The 13,126-nt window shown below is 37.7% G+C and overlaps 2 protein-coding genes across 3 annotated transcripts in view; one reads left to right on the top strand and one right to left on the bottom strand.

The window, feature by feature from the left end:
• The window catches only part of CHAC2 (ChaC glutathione specific gamma-glutamylcyclotransferase 2), a 31,531-nt gene extending 19,903 nt beyond the window's left edge, over window positions 1-11,628 (top strand). The window contains exons 2-3 of the mRNA XM_084623790.1: window positions 1,330-1,365; window positions 8,628-11,628. Coding sequence (XP_084479916.1) covers window positions 1,330-1,365; window positions 8,628-9,011 — 420 coding nt within the window. The 3' untranslated portion in view covers window positions 9,012-11,628. The remainder of the gene's footprint in view (window positions 1-1,329; window positions 1,366-8,627) is intronic.
• ASB3 (ankyrin repeat and SOCS box containing 3) overlaps window positions 1-13,126 on the bottom strand; it is a 130,048-nt gene that overhangs the window by 108,138 nt on the left and 8,784 nt on the right. The gene's annotated exons all lie outside the window — the stretch shown is intronic.

Genomic DNA, 13,126 nt, shown 5'->3' with positions numbered 1-13,126 from the left:
AGAAGAACAGGTCAAAGCTCATCCCTGTTGAGTTAAATTTTATTTTAGGGCCAACTTACAACAAAAACTCTACTCCTAGATGGACGTGTGACTCCCCATTGACTTCAATGCAATAAAGATGTGTCTGCCTAAAAACCTGCACCCTCCCAAAGAGAGGCACTGTCAGATAAAGGCTGGAGTTTAGGTATAATGTCTTAAACTGATGTTAATGCAAAAACTCCAGTAGGGATTGGTTATCCTTATCCTCTCCCTAGATAAGAGCTCCTCTGGTATTATAAACCATTAAGGCCAAAATCTGCTTTCAGATGTATGTCACAGCTCCCATGAACATCAGCAGGAATAACAAGTATTTAAGTGAATGTAGAATTTGGCCCCATCATTCACGCTTACTGGGAATATCAGAAACTCACTCTTCATCTTTATAGTCTACCATTGAATTTAAAGTTTTAACTTATTTTGTGTCTTTTCCCCTGGACTGTTTGGTAACTGAAGGGGCAAATGCAAGTGAAAAATCTGAAAATGTTAGAAAACAGGATGTGATTAACAAAAACACAAACATGCATTAAATCCATTATGAGGCAGTAGTGAGTGATTTCAGCAAGGGTATGTACTTCATTGCAATCTCATGTACCCAGAACGTGTTCTTATTGGGACATGCTTGGTTGGTTTTTTGTTTTTGTTTGTTGCTGGAAAATGGTAAGATGATTAAAAACAAGCAGAAATCAACAATAGAAAATTTTCATAAACCAGTTCATTTAATTCTTTATACCACAGTTAAGTAATTTTTTGGCATAAACCCTTATTGAAAATTGACGTATGGGAAAGGAATTATTTATTAGTTTCTCACAGACTTGAGCTGGCAATATATATAAATTCAGACTAAAATCTAAGAGGCTGAAAATGTCTTACATACACAATTTTTTGGAAAAGCAGTAAGGGCGTAATTCTACATCAGTGAAGTCAAGATTGCCATTGTCTTCTAAATGGCAGCAGGAGTTGCTCTACACAGTACACTCAAAGTAAGGAGCTCAAAATTGTTTGTCTACACCAACCTTAACTTTATTTCTGTGTTACTACCACCTCCACTTAAAAGCTAAAGTTTTATTTACCACCAATTAACTCCCATATTGTTTTCTAATACAGATCACTTCAGTGTGTGTGTGTGTGTACACACATACACATGCTAGAGCCCCAATCATCTAAGGGGATAGACTTCAATGAGACTCTTTGTTTGATTCTCTGTCTATTTTAAAAAAAACTGTTCACTTTTGCTAATGATTTGACAAAAAAAGCTTTTCACTGAACTAGCAATATTTATTTTCATTTTAGCCTGGAAGAGTTGTGACTCTTGTTGAAGATCCTGAGGTATAGTACTTCTTTTTTGTACGTAATACTTATTCTAAGCATATAGAACGTCCTACTGCATTCAGAACTTAAGGGCTCTATGAATCTGCATTTTCTTATCTTTAGTGTGTAGAGAAATAACTTAATTTTTCTTGCTTTCAAAACATTCTTAAAATCCAAATGTTATATAAAATGGTACATATAATGGCTTACAACTGATCTAGTTTAGCTAGTTAGTCTAAAAGCAACTAGAAGTGCTTTGGCTTCATGATTATAGAAGGCAGAGTTTTAAGCATCTTCCTGAATACCCAAATAAACTGCCTTGTTTAAACAAACAGAGTTTTGCTACTGTCAAATTTATACAACCTGGAAGCTATTACCAGTTTGAGACAGTGTTCTGATGGAACATCCTATAAGACAGCTTCCCTAAAATACAATCTGGCCTGTGTCAAGATTAAGCCACAGTAACTCTTGCTTAAACTCTTTAATTCAAAGATGAACTGATGAATATTGTGAGCTTAAACAAAAGCTCCTTTTTGGGAATGGTTAGAGGCCTGATTCTGCTAGTCTTACTATAGATGGGCAAGCCCTTTTTCCATGAAAAGTCCCACTGAAATATTTGCAGAGTAAAACACATGGAAGAATGGCAAAATTGGACCTTAAATCCATCCATGTAAAAGAAAATCTACATTTTTTTTCTGATTTATAAAATAGCAAAAAGTGTTTTTTATTTTGGGGGAGATGAGAGGGGGTTTTGCCCAGATATCTGGTCTTGTCAGATTTTGACAAGGAAACATGCTTTTACATGCAACTACTTTATTATGGCCTAGTCCGATAGTTCTTGCTCACCATTAGTCATCCCACTGAAGGACTCCCAGTCGGACTATCCCCATGAGCTGTGGCAACAGGATTGTGCTCTTATATAGCACAACTAGATTTATTTAGCCTTTTTTAGCATGTCATCTTTATAATGTGTATAGTTCATATAATTGGTTTGTATGCATTCAAGCCATTTGTGTTAACTGCAATATGAAACCATATTAATCATTTGAGTGTTATTCGTTTGTCCTTTCACACACATGACCTTAATGCAAACTGTCTAGCTTGGATCATTCTCAGACTTATACAGTGCATGAATTATGAATCTGGGTGTTCTAAGGGTAGGCTGTGTTTCCTTCTCTCTTCCAGATTTAAATTTAAGGCAAGAGTCCTTTTATACAACCCATTCCTGCAGGATACTGAGTGTCCTTATCTCCCACTGATATCAACCAAACTAGATCAGCACATCACAGGATCAGGCCCTTAGTTTGGAACTAATTAGTGTGACATGGAGGTAGAGGCAATTCTCAACTGATGCACTGTGCTGTCATTGTGGCCCTCAGTTGAAAAGAACTGGGTAGAGTAAATGCTATTTCGTAATTAAGAAGTTCTAACACCACATTAAGTCTTGTGCGGTCATATCCTCTCCCATCCTTTTCTTGAAGCAATACATCTTGTAATCAAACAATGTAATAGGACAATTTTATGAGACAACACAAAATAAAGTTTATTGCAGAGGTGCAGAGCATATTGTCCCCCTGTAGTAGGTTCACTTAGGAGCCAACATGCCTAGAGGGTAGGCCACGGCTCAACAGCACACAAAGTCCTTGTGGGCAATCCCAGGGACTGGCAGCCAAGTTACAGCCCATCCTTCTTCAGGTTCCCCCAGTCAGACCAGGGGAGGAAGGCAGGGAACAAGGACCTGGGCCCTCCCTCTCCACCAAGTTCAGGCCCAAGTGGGAATACATGAGGAGTATCTCAGTCCCCTCTAGGGAGATGGTCTGGGGTATTTCCTACCTCCCCTATTCTCTCCTCAGTTTGGGGTGAGGTCACAGCACTCTGAGCAACTTTCCATTGGGAGGGAAGCAAACAGTCAGTTATTCATATAATCAGTAGGGGTTTCCCAACTCTCTTCCCAATGTCCAAGGATTCCCCTTGGTCGGTGGGGGGGGGGGGGAAGGGGGAAAAAGGTCTAGCCTCTTGGGCCTTACCGACAGTCCAAGCCTTCCCCTATGGATTCCTTTGTCCCAGAAGAGAAATTGGCTAAAGAGGAACTGGCTTCCTTCCTGCAGGCAGCCTCTTAACTCTGCCCCTGCTTGACTGCAAGAGTCCCCTTTTAAGCAGATCCTCCATTTGGAGCATTCTCTGCAGCTCTTGAGGGGCAGGACCTTTTTGGGCTAGTACTGCTCTAGTGAGGGACCTATAAACCCACCACCTCCCCAGCTGTGTAACTCTACTGTTCATTTCCTCTCCCGGGGGGTAGAATTTTACATTTATTAGTAACATCCCCCATTCTAAATTTACAAATAAGCTTCCACGCAAGAAAACGTGAATCTCTGCAGGACGCAGAGGTGCATGGGTGTTTAAGTTCAGCCATTCAGAACACCTCCATAAGCACGAAGAGTCCTGCATTAAGCTATACCTAGCATGAACCATTACTGCTTGAAGTCTGACAGAGGCTTCACCATTGTGAACCATCTGGAAGTGACCATTTAAGGTCTACAGACAATTTTAGAACCATTTTAGTCTGTCAAAAGACCTATGAATAGGGGATGATCTTGCATACACTTTTTTGCAGTTGTTACATGACAACTCTTTGGTTTTGTTTCAAGATACCCAAATCAGAGCAATGGTCTTAGAACGGGAACAAAATCTCAAAAGATGATTTAAATAATAGTTAGTTTGCCAAACTTTTCTCTCATCTAACAGCTCTCTTCAGCCTAAAATTGTTCGTGATTGCTGACCCACTAAAGCTTCCTGAGCCTCCCAAGCTATGTAAACCCAAAGGCTGCTCCTTTTTCAATAAGGATTTCCCTCTGATATGATAATGCAGGTTGTGGTTTTAGCACTGCTGCCGGAAAAATATGGCTCCAGGGAAAATTGAATATGCAGATGGGGATTGTGGCTAAGGCCCAAGAGGCTAGATGGGGATGGAGATGGCAGGCAGATTCTTACCTAGCTTCCTGATAAATGTCAGTCAGTCATGAAGGAAATATTAGAGGCGTCAAAGCAATGCTCAATTAGGGAGGGGAAACAAGGGTCCAAACTTAAGGTTTTCCATAAACCCAAACAGAAATCAGTGTGCAGAGGAAGAAATAGCAAGAGTCACCACTCCTCGTATTAGGCAAGTAATCTGGGTAAGTAAAAAAACAACCATCCACTGGTAAATTCCCTCAGACATCCTGGATTTTCATTTATTTTAGATTGGGGAGGAAGGAGGATTCTCAGGTACAACTGAATTTGGAACAGAGAGGACACTAAGCTAGTGAACAGTGGTGTGAGAAGAGGCAGGGAGCTCATTTAAATACATTCCTTGCAAAGAGCTGAGGTAGTTTTCATTTTTAGGTTGTACATGCTAGCCTAGTTGTCACAGTTGGGCTAGGGTGAGCATGGTGTGTAGCCAGTGTACGTAACGTACAGGGGCTTGGGCACCTTGGAGGGAGTTTGTCTAAACAGGGCTCATGCCTGACATAACAGTGAAGATTCACTGTACTTTTAATTATTATTCAGCGAGGCAAAATACTTGTAACATTGACATTTCCCTGAAATGGTAGCAATGAATAGAGGTAAATGTAACCGTAATCATAAACTTCAACTGTTTTTGTAGCTGACAAAACAAGCACAATGCAGTACAGTGTCTGTCAATGTGACTTTCTGTATCTTTCTGGTAAGTTTTTTTTCACACTACAGTACTGTTGGATACCATTATGTTATACACACACTCACCCATATAAGCAAAGAATGGTTATATTTGTTCTTGCTGTATTTGTATTGTTAAACCAACTTATTTGTGATTGCAGGAGTCCCAGAGCAAACCATCAGATTTTTTTTTTAATCTTGATTTTGATACAACCTTAAGTTATTTTGAGACTATCAACTGATTCAATAGTTGGTTTGTTTATAATTAAATTGAGCTCAACTGGCTGAAACAAGAATGAATGAAAGGTGAAGAGGTAACTTTAATTTGAAAATGCTGTTTTGGAGAACTGCTTTAACTCTCTCCCTTTGTAGTTCATTGAAAATTATTTTAAAAAGGGAAAATAATCAGGGGTAGGAGCTAGGATGCTTCCCTTGAAACCGTCATATTGCTTCCTCCTTTTGACATCTGAACCAATGCTCCTCTAAATCCAATACCAAACCCATGAACTGTTTTGCCCATAACAGTTGTATAACATCCTTGTTTCTGCAACAAGACTTATTCTCATTGTTTTAGCATCAGTATGCATAAGCAGTAGAGGTAACCCACAGCTCAAGAGGAGACTTGCGTGCAGAAGCAAACAGAAACTTCTCTTGCAACCAAAAACTCTTAGAGCTTATCCACATATGAAAACAATCTGGGGAGAGGTGTGGGTTACTGGTACCGACATACCCATTTGAAGTAGTATTGGCCCAAGATAAAACTACTACATCTGAAAGGGATAAAACAGAAAACAGTAGTTTCTTCTGGTTCATCATGGACTGCATGGTTGAACAAGATGCAGTCCCAGGGGAAGGAAATAAAACACAGTTCATTATGATAAGTAACTGTCACATATGTGTAGTAGTTGCTTTTTCTAACTCAAGTATTTTTAATATTTTGTTGTACACAATATGGTCAAACAACTGAAAAATAAGTAACTTCTAGGGGCTGAAATCCCCCAAAATAGCTTAAAGCAGCGGCCAATTTAGAATGATACATAAATTTATTACTTTGTTTTGTAGTCAATTCAATGCCAAGGATACTTATACCAACTTCATGTTAACAAATGGATTGCTCTTGCATTGTCCTATGAAGGGCAGGTTAAATTTGAGGCTATTTCTGAATTAATTAAAAAACAAGTAACTTCCTTCTAGTAAGAAACAATATAGTTGCCTTAATGGGTATCCTAGAAATCACCATTTCTTTTTTCTGCCTACTGGAAACTTGCAGGAGAAGACAGATGGACAGGGAATGTAACAAAAAATTAAGGCCTCATCTAAAAATCACTGCTAAGCACTGGTGGCATGGTCACTGTAGGTATACAGATTTCACTGGGCTACGCCACTAGGATTTCTCTTCTTGTTTGAAAATATATAAGGGAGGGAAAGATTACCATCTCTAAGCCAAACTAAAATTAAAGTTCTGGGAATTGTAGCTTTGAAGACAAACCATTAGGGTGGGACAGAAAACAAGAATTCTGTTTTGTGAAGAACTGAGGATTCAAACTTGTTTTTGTTTCTCATTGGAACAAATCCTAGGCCTTTCAAAAAAAAAAATTTGCAAAAAGAGAGGGAGACCACCCTAAAATAACTAAGAGCCTAGTAATTAGTGCACTCACTTGGGATGAGGGAGACCCAAGTTCAAGTCCCTACTCTGCCTGATTCAAACCAGGGACTTGAACTTGAGTCTCCCACATCCCAGGTGAGTGCCCTAAGCATGAAATTGTTGGCTGTTCTGGGCTCAGGTTTCTGTCTTTGACCAGAAATTACACCCTGGACCTGCGCAACCTTCAGGTTTTGTTTGGTTTTTAAAGAGATTCATTAAAACCATAACTTCTAGTGAAAATGTATCAGTATTTTCTGACCAAAAAACGTTTCCTCTGAAAATTCCCACCTAGCTCTGACACATGGCTAAACATCCAGATTCTTAAGATGTTTTAATGCCATTTCTGCTAACAGTGTTGTTGGGTGCTCTGATATTATAGGGTTTAGTTCTGAGGAAAGTACCCCTGGGGGAATTCTGCACCAAAAATTTTTAAAAAATGCTGCACACAATATTTTCAAATTCTGCAAAATTCTGCATTTTTTTTGTCAAAATAACAATATAATCACACCAGTTTCAATTATTTTTGGTCATTTATTTCAAAATACCTGTCAGCAAATATGTCTGTAACAATACAGACAAAAGAGATTCAGAAGTGTTTTTTTGACAAATAGATTCTTTACTAGGCATATTAATACAGAACTCTAAGTAATAATTTATTTAAACTACAATACAGAACCATATTTCCCACACACTGCAGAAGCAGTGCAAAGGCTGGGGGGAGCCAGGGGTAATGGAGGAGCTGAGGGAGAGGGAAATAATTGGGGGGAAGGAGCCTAGATGTGAACTTGGAAGGTTGTTGGATGTGGGTGGGAGAAGTATGGAACAGGTTTGGGGTTGTTGGGGATTTGTTTTTGTTTTTTTTGGGGGGGGGGCAACTGTTAGGGAGCTTCCCCCGTGGAGACCCTAGCCTCTCCCATTCAATCAGACACAGGTCCCTCCTCCTCCATCCAGACACCCTATCCCCATGTGCATCTGTGCCCTACTCAGATACCCCATCCCTATGTGGCCCTGTGCCTCTACTCCCATTCAGCCCCTGCCCCAGTCTGTCCTCCCTGACTAACCCTTATGAGTTCCTGTCTGACCCCCCCAGCACCCCACACTGTCTGCCTCCCCATAGCCCCTGTCTCCTGACCTGGCCCTATAGGTGCTGTGAAGAAGGCTCTCTCTCTTCTCTACTGGCTGGGAGCTGCTGCTGCAGTCTCACCACAGCACCCTCTCGTGGGAAAAAGGCGGAACTGCAGCAACTTTTCAGCAGATGCTTTTTTCTGTGCAAAAAATTAAAAATGTGTGGCTCATTAATTATGTGCGTGCACTGTGATGCAGAATTTCCCCAGTAGCAGAAAATAAAGCCAAAACTTTCAGATAGCCTTCTCTCTTTCAATTCTACACACTGGTGGTACATATAAATTAAAACACAAATCCTTTAAAATATAGGCATCAGAATAAAGCAATATTCAAAGTTTTAGAAATGAAGATTGACCTACCTAAAAGGAATAATCTAGTGAAAATTACTTTTAAATCTACCTCTCCATCTAAGGAATTTATTTTTAATCTATTTGTGTGAGATTGTGAAAACTCATTTTGTATGCGCTCTGCTGATGCTTTAGCAAACATTATTTAACAGAAATGAACCTGAGTGTTTAGTGCTCTAAATTCAGATGCAACAACTAGACAACATTAGCAGAAATAAATTGTACCAAATTTCCTTTATTTCTAGAACTAAGCCCAATATCCATAATAGGGTGCAGAAAGAATTTGGCATAATTAACGTCAACTGAGAGTTCTTAAACAAGAACCACCATTTTGATTTCAGCTCTTTTCTTAAATAAAGGACGGAGAGGACGAAGGGGGAAAACTATTTGTAGAAAGGGCTCTACCAAAAAAATGTGTTTTAAATTAAGTTTATTGCTAGTATCCCTTCAGTGTTTAGATTTACCTTTCTGGTTGTGTTCTTCAACAGGGTTGTGTATGGGGTGTTGCTTACAGATTGCCCGCAGGACAAGAAGTTGAAGTAAAGGCATACCTCGACTTCAGAGAGAAAGGAGGCTACAGGACTACAACTGTCATTTTCTATCCAAAAGATCCCTCAATAAAACCATTTAATGTGTTGTTATATATTGGAACTTGTGATAATCCTAACTACCTTGGGCCAGCACCCCTAGAAGACATTGCTGAACAGATTTTTAATGCAGTTGGTCCTAGTGGAAGAAACACGGAATACTTGTTTGAACTTGCCAATTCCATCAGGAATCTTGTACCAGAAGATGTGGATGAGCATCTCTTCTCTCTAGAGAAACTAGTAAAGGAACTCTTGGAAAGAAACCAAAACCTCAACTGCATATAAAAATCATTTAATAGTTTCAAATAAGCTTCTCCTTTCATCTTCAGAATTACGGTTTCATTGCACAACGGGTATATGATTTGGAGGCATGTTTATCTGTACTACGCTATCTTATTTATTTTAATGTTGCATTCAAGACACTGTAGTTAAGGGTCACTAGAAGATTCCATTGTAAAACCATATTTTCAGACATTTAGAACAATGGGGGGCAGAAGTGTTTCAGGTTTGAATTTGGTATACAAGATTTTAGCCAAAGAGCATATTTTTCTTTTTCAAAATTTGAAGAAAATCAACTTTGGCCCTTTATTTTTTGAGGGAAATTTTAATTTTTTGGTGATTTCAGGTTTAAGTTGTTCTAAAAAAAATAGTTATCTTTAAACTACCTTTAGGACCAAGTCCTGCACTCAGACAAAATTCCCATTGATTGAAGTGGTAGTTCTCTCTGAGTCAAGACTCCAGGATTAAGTCCTTAATACAGCTAAAAGAGAAATGTTTTAAGTAGCTACTCTACATGTACAGTAAGTACATGGCAAAACATTTATCTTATAAAGGTTCAACTCCATTAGAACTAAGCTATTCCATTGAATCAATAGTTTTACTTTTGGTATATCAGTTTGTCATTAGACACAATGGGCAAACAGTTGGTGTTATCAAAGAAATTACTCTTTCCCTTGATGCATTAGGTTATTCATGATGTCAAACCCTTAGAAACAAAAATACGGTACATTGACACAAATAAGCCATACCGTATCAGTGCCTCATTTCTTTTATTTTAAAATTACTGTAAACAAAAATAAACCTAAACTGTTAAAGTAACTGAGGATATGACTTGAATCCACAATATAGCAAGAATGTTCTGAAACTCCCATCTTTAATAACTGTTTGCCTTCACATGCCTATATAAATCCCATTGAAAAATCAAGAAGATTTTTCCAACTTTTGAGGGCAGAATTTGGCCTAACTGGCCTAACTATTGCAATACAAAGGCATAAGGAGTTTCTGTCCCAACTATGAATTTTCTTGCTTCTCAGAGTTTAAGTTATTTTCTTTAATCCCTTAAAGCATATTTTTGTATTTTAATATATAAAAGGTCCTCTTTGAAATGTAATGTAGTACCACATCATACAGCAAGAGTATTTATATATGTTCAGTAATCACATGAAAACCGGTCTTATTTTCCATCAGTAATAGCACAAACATTACATGATTTATGTTTGTACACACAGGTAGTCTTTTCCTCTTTTCTGTCAATTTTATATTTGTAGCTGGGCAAAAAAAAAAAAAAAAGTAAAGTCATCAAAATGACTGACTGATATAATCTATACTTTACCACCTATAGAAAACAAATTGTAAACTGAATGTTACAAAATAACATTCAAGTCAGGCACCTACGTAAATAGGCTGCAGTACATAAAATGCATTCAAAACAGTTGATTTAAAACATGAAACAAAGAGCTTTTGCATTTAAGACCAGGATTGTAATTTTTGTCACCATATTTCTGGCATCTATCAAAGGAATATAGATCTAGGAAGCACAAGTCTACCTGTTAAATTTTCAAAAGCTATTAACAAGAGGAGAACAAAGTAGAGGTTAATGCTTTAATTCTACAATATTATTAGTACATAAGATATCAAACTTGATGGACCAGTCTAATCAGATGACCTGGGGATTTGCCTCATATCATATATATTGGGGACCTATTCTCCCATTAATACTTCAGTTCTTTGCTAACTTATGAGAAATAGATCCTGTTGGTTTCAAAGGTCTTTATTCTCCGCTATGTTACACTGATGCAAGACTGATGTAACAGAGCAGAGAATCAGGCCCAGTAAATTCCGCTGGACAGTAAGGCTAAATATAGGGTCAGAATATTCAGACTCCAGTAGCTAAATGTTAGCCACCTAAATAAAGTGACCAAATTTTAAAAGGTGACAAGAACAGGCATCTCCACTAACACCAATGGGAGGCTCTGAAAAATCCAGTCACTTATGGTGCCTGAATATGGATTTAGGATTTTAGGCATCAAAGTTTGAAAATGTTTGCCTACATCAATATATCAAGATCCATTAAAAAAAATTATTCCCTTTGACATGGAGAATACTCACTAAATGTTAATTGTATACTTTAATGTTCGAGAAATGTTATGTATGGCACCCTTTAAGGAGTATGTAAACACTGCAAAGGGATACTGATTGTTGTTTTCAAAAAGACCAGCATTTCCTTTCCTGTGCATGCCTGGGCTTTGAATACACGGCTGTAAATTTAAAGCGTACATCAGATGGAGTTGTAAAATCTATGTATTTTCATTAATTTCTCTCTCTTCTGTCAAAAGCTTATTTTTGTTTGTCATGAGATGGTGGGGAAAGTGTATAAACCCCTTTATCACTTAAAGAACTCCCTAATCACATCAATGATGATACTCTTAAATATTATGCTTATTTAAGCACTAGTGTCGGGGCATTGGGATTCTGTATGGCTCTAAGTTTGGTAATTTAATTTTATTCATATCCAAAACACTGTTGGTTCAATCTCTTTTCCAGATTCATAATAGTTGCAATAATACCTGTAATGATACATTCCATTTTGTGCATATAACTTCAGTACAATAAAATGCATCGCGTATTTAATTGTGTTGGAGAGAGAGATTTTCAGAAATTTTACTTTCGTATTTAAGAACAGACTCCATCATGAAGGACATTTTCAAAATACCTGAATATTTTGACAATAAATGCCTTGGTTATAATACTTACTTCCTTTTGTAAAGCATTTTGAGATCTACTGATAGAAAAAAAGAGCCATATAAGAGCATTATTATGTTCACAGAAAACAGTCAGATTAGCAATGTCAACATACCAGTTAAAGCACTGGAGTTAAAGCTCTCTTTTCCCTTTGATGCATGGGAGTTAGATACAATAAATTTAGGGAAGAAGACACACTCAGTACTATACCTCATGATTGTTCTCAAAACAAGGTCCATTACATGGAGCTGAATATGCCATTAGATCAGTTCTTTACCACAAGCCATTTTATATAGATCTTCTGTTCATTATGTGCTTGATATTTTTTCCTTTTGGTTGGTGTTGTGTCTAATTTTTGTGACAAAGTTAGAGATTTGAATCCTATCCTAAATATGTTTGCATTAAAAAAACACCACTAATCTACCTCTAAACTTCTTTCCAAAACAATGACTGAGGAGACAGCATAAAGGTCTAAGTGTAAGATTTTGACTCCCTGGCACCACAGGTTCAAATCCCAAAATGGTCACCTAAACCCTTCATCCCTGTGAAACCAATACGGTGCAGTTTGTGTAGAACAGTCTTATCTGATGTGCATGCTCCTTTTGTAAGAGGAGCTTGCCCTGTTATTGGTCAAGACCATCCCCTAGTGTTGTACTTGCGGATCTCTAAAATAAAAGGTGCTATATAAATAAGTTATTTTGTAAAAATTTAAATGAGCACAGGAACTGCAAATGACAACAGAACTCACTTTTCTTTGTGCTGCAAAGTGAAGTAAAGTTAGAAGGCAACGTGTTATGTAACGGTAAGCCTTTTCTATGCCTGAAATCCTTTAACATGATCACTAAACATGCTCCATTGGATATAAAGACAGTTATTAAAATGTATAAATTACAGAACTAGATGACTCTGCAATCTAAATCTTTAACTTGAAACTGCAATATTGTATTTTTTCCATCTTCTCAGACTCTTACTAACTTTTAACAGAGGTGCCTCACATCTACCTTTACTGTTGTCTACTGTAAACCAGAAAATTTTTACAAGTAAATTGGAGCAATTTGCCCTGCTTGTTATGAGAAAAATATGAAAAAGCAGAAAAGATCTGTAGTTATGGGATTCTTTATACTTCACTAATAACAAATTCATTTTCTTGATTTCTTCTTTCAACTTTTTCCCTGCCTCACATTTCCTGCAAATGAACAGGAAAAAAAGCAGATAAAAGCTAGGTGAGCACATAACGGCACAGACAGTGAAGTCATTAGGTTTCAGCGTGGTAGCCGTGTTAGTCTGTATCAGCAAAAACAACGAAGAGTCCTTGTAGCACCTTAGAGACTAACAAATTTATTTGGGCATAATCTTAGAGATTAACATTTAGCATAAGC

Source organism: Lepidochelys olivacea (assembly GCF_965140295.1).
Source record: "Lepidochelys olivacea isolate rLepOli2 genome assembly, chromosome: 3".
Lineage (NCBI taxonomy): Eukaryota > Metazoa > Chordata > Testudines > Cheloniidae > Lepidochelys > Lepidochelys olivacea.
This window is presented reverse-complemented; position numbering and strand designations above follow the sequence as displayed.